The 2,833-nt window shown below is 41.1% G+C and overlaps 1 protein-coding gene across 1 annotated transcript in view; it reads left to right on the top strand.

The window, feature by feature from the left end:
• Window positions 1–2,833, top strand: part of EHD3 (EH-domain containing 3) — a 49,093-nt gene that overhangs the window by 15,260 nt on the left and 31,000 nt on the right. Inside the window, exon 2 of the mRNA XM_006901134.1 lies at window positions 1,493–1,669. Coding sequence (XP_006901196.1) covers window positions 1,493–1,669 — 177 coding nt within the window. The remainder of the gene's footprint in view (window positions 1–1,492; window positions 1,670–2,833) is intronic.

Here is a 2,833-nt window from a genome sequence, read left to right as displayed (position 1 = left end):
GAGGCAGTTAATTGCATGGGAGGAGATTGCCAGTCGTTCTCCCTCAGAGCAGCTGGTGGATTTGAACCACGGGACTTCAGGATTGCAGCTCAGCTTCTTGCCACTAGGCCACTAGTGCTCCCAAATGTGAAGTATAAAAATCAAAAGTGTGCAATCTACTTCTATGTCTGAAAAACAAGATAGATAAGTAGATACATAGATAGAGGCAGTTCCTAGATTATATATGAGTTTCATTCCTAAACCTGACCTTATGTTGAATTTGTACATAAATTGAAACACTTAGTTCATATCTAATGTGAGGGAGTCCAGTATTTGTTATACTATATGGTAAGACCCTTAACCAGGTGGATGGATAAAATGACTGCAGAAGTGGGCGCGAGTGTGTCATAGATTGTGAAACTGGGCCAGGATAAGGCAGGGTTCAGAGTTTAGATCTGATGTTCATAGGGTCACTCTGAGTTGTACTTGACTCAATGGCACCTAACAAGAACATAACAGTATACCTTTCAGTGCATAAAATGTTAAAGAAACACAGGCACACTAAAACATCTTTAACATAATACTAAAATAATAATGTTGTGATAGTGTCACAAAGTACTTCACATTTTTCGTACAATCATCTTTACAGGATAAGGATTGAAGAGAGGATGTTGACTGTCTCTGTGCGTATGTGTGTATATGTAGTTGTTGCTATTGAGGCAATTCCAATTCATGACAATTTCACATGTACAGAGCAGAACTACTCTGTAAAGTTTTTTAAGATAGTGACCTTTCAGAGGTAAGTGCCTGGCCTGTCATTCAGAGAACCTGTGGGTAGATTTGTATTGCCAACCTTTCACTTAACTGTTTTCATCACCCTGACAGCAATGTGTGCATTCACATGTACCCATGTGTATATAGTATTATGATATGTAATACATAGTAGATGTGTTCTAGAAAAGTTTCCTGGAGGATGCAGGGTACAGATTATAGATACTAGAGAAGGGCCCAGAAATCTAGGCTGGAGTGGAAATCCAGTTTTTATTAATTTGTATTATACAAGCTAGTTTGGTTTTGGGGTGTTTTTTTTTTAATATTATATAACCAACCAGATGCATAAGGCCAGCAGAGTCTCTGGTACAGGCCTTACAGTGCCTTTGCACTGCCTTTAGTTATGAAGTCTGCAGTCTATATATAGGAATCACTTTCAACCGATGCCTTGTTTTAAGCCCAAATTTTGCTTTCAATAAAAAGCCCCAAAACAAAAAACAAATTCAGAGAAGTTTAAAAGATAAAGGCAAAGATAAAAATAAATTTAAGATTCTAAGTTCTGGTAAAGACCCACTTTCCCTACAAAGTTCTTTGGATTCCCTGCCCAGCGAGGAGTCATCTCTTCTTGCTGATTTGGAAGTTGACCATGCTTGATCTGCCCCCTCCTATGAGTCTTAAAGTACACACAGAGTGTTGTTCTGAGAGCAGGATTCTGCATTATAAATGTGCTCCCTTCTCCCAGGTACCTGCTGGAACAGGACTTCCCAGGCATGAGAATCGGCCCTGAGCCGACCACTGACTCCTTCATCGCGGTGATGCAGGGAGAGGTGGAGGGAATCATCCCCGGGAATGCACTGGTGGTCGATCCTAAAAAGCCTTTCCGGAAACTCAATGCCTTTGGCAATGCCTTCCTGAACAGGTGAGTGTCTCTGCCCTTTCTTTTAGTGACTTGAAATCAATAACTCCCGAGGGCCTCAGTGGGGAGGGGATTGTGGGTTTAAAGCATGGGTGGAATATGCTCTCCCAGGACTGACACAGAAGAACCATGCTGAGACATCTTGGAAAATGGGCCTGGTAGGTAGGGAGATGCTTAAGGATGTGCTTGGCTTATTCCAGAAACATAAGTTATTCTGTGAACTCATCTAAGATTCAGTGATAGTGTTAAGGTGCATTGAGAAAGGTGGTTCTGGACTCCAGCATGGTCTCTGATAACTAGAGCTGAGCAAAGACCAGAGTGGAGGAGATGGCATGGCCCCAAGAGGCTGAAATGCAGAGATGGGTGGAGGAGGGAAGTATATGATGGAGAAGAATGAGTCAGCAGGGGGGAACAGAGGCAGGAGCCTCTGAGGGAAGGTATGAGAGCCAAGGGAGATGAATTTTATGTTGGACACCTTGAGTTTACAGTGACTGATTCAGCTGAGGAGCATTATACTAGCTAAAGGCAGGAAGGAGAAAATCCTGAAGTAAAAAAGAGGTAATTGGGATCATTAGAAGAGAGAGTACAGGTTCAGCAGTTCACCCCATTTCAGAATAATAGTGTAATCCTGATAATAATATTATATTGTACTCTATGTAATAGTACACTGACAATTATCGTAACAGAGTTTCTATAATAGCCATTATATGCTGGACAAATTACTGAGAATTCACAGCCCTTATGTCATTAATCAAATGCAGCAAGTCTTGCTAACCCCATCTTTAAACATAATGAAATAAGGAGGGGTGTGTGGTGATAGGGAGTTAGTGGTTTGCTCTGACTAAAGATACTTAATGACTTTGAATCTTAGTATCTTCATCTAGAAAACGATAAAATGCAAATTGAACATTTTCTGTGCCCCGATTTCTTCCTGCAAATGTGTAAAGCTAATCTGAGAGAGAGAAAGAATTGGTGGCTGCCTGTAATTGTTTACAGTGGTTACATTCAGGAACTGTTGTAAAACGGGACTGACACCGGGGTTGAGGGGAGACTGAGAAAGATGGGATGAATTATGTATACTGCATTGAAACAGATGAGGGAGAGAACTGTTTAAATGGAACATATGACTGGGTATTATTGTCATGACAGGAGTCCAGAATGAAGGCT

Source organism: Elephantulus edwardii, unplaced genomic scaffold, assembly GCF_000299155.1.
Source record: "Elephantulus edwardii isolate Elephantulus edwardi_28Jun2011 unplaced genomic scaffold, EleEdw1.0 scaffold00309, whole genome shotgun sequence".
Classification (NCBI taxonomy): domain Eukaryota; kingdom Metazoa; phylum Chordata; class Mammalia; order Macroscelidea; family Macroscelididae; genus Elephantulus; species Elephantulus edwardii.
Note: the sequence above shows the minus strand (reverse complement) of the source record. Positions and strands in the feature narration are given on the sequence as shown.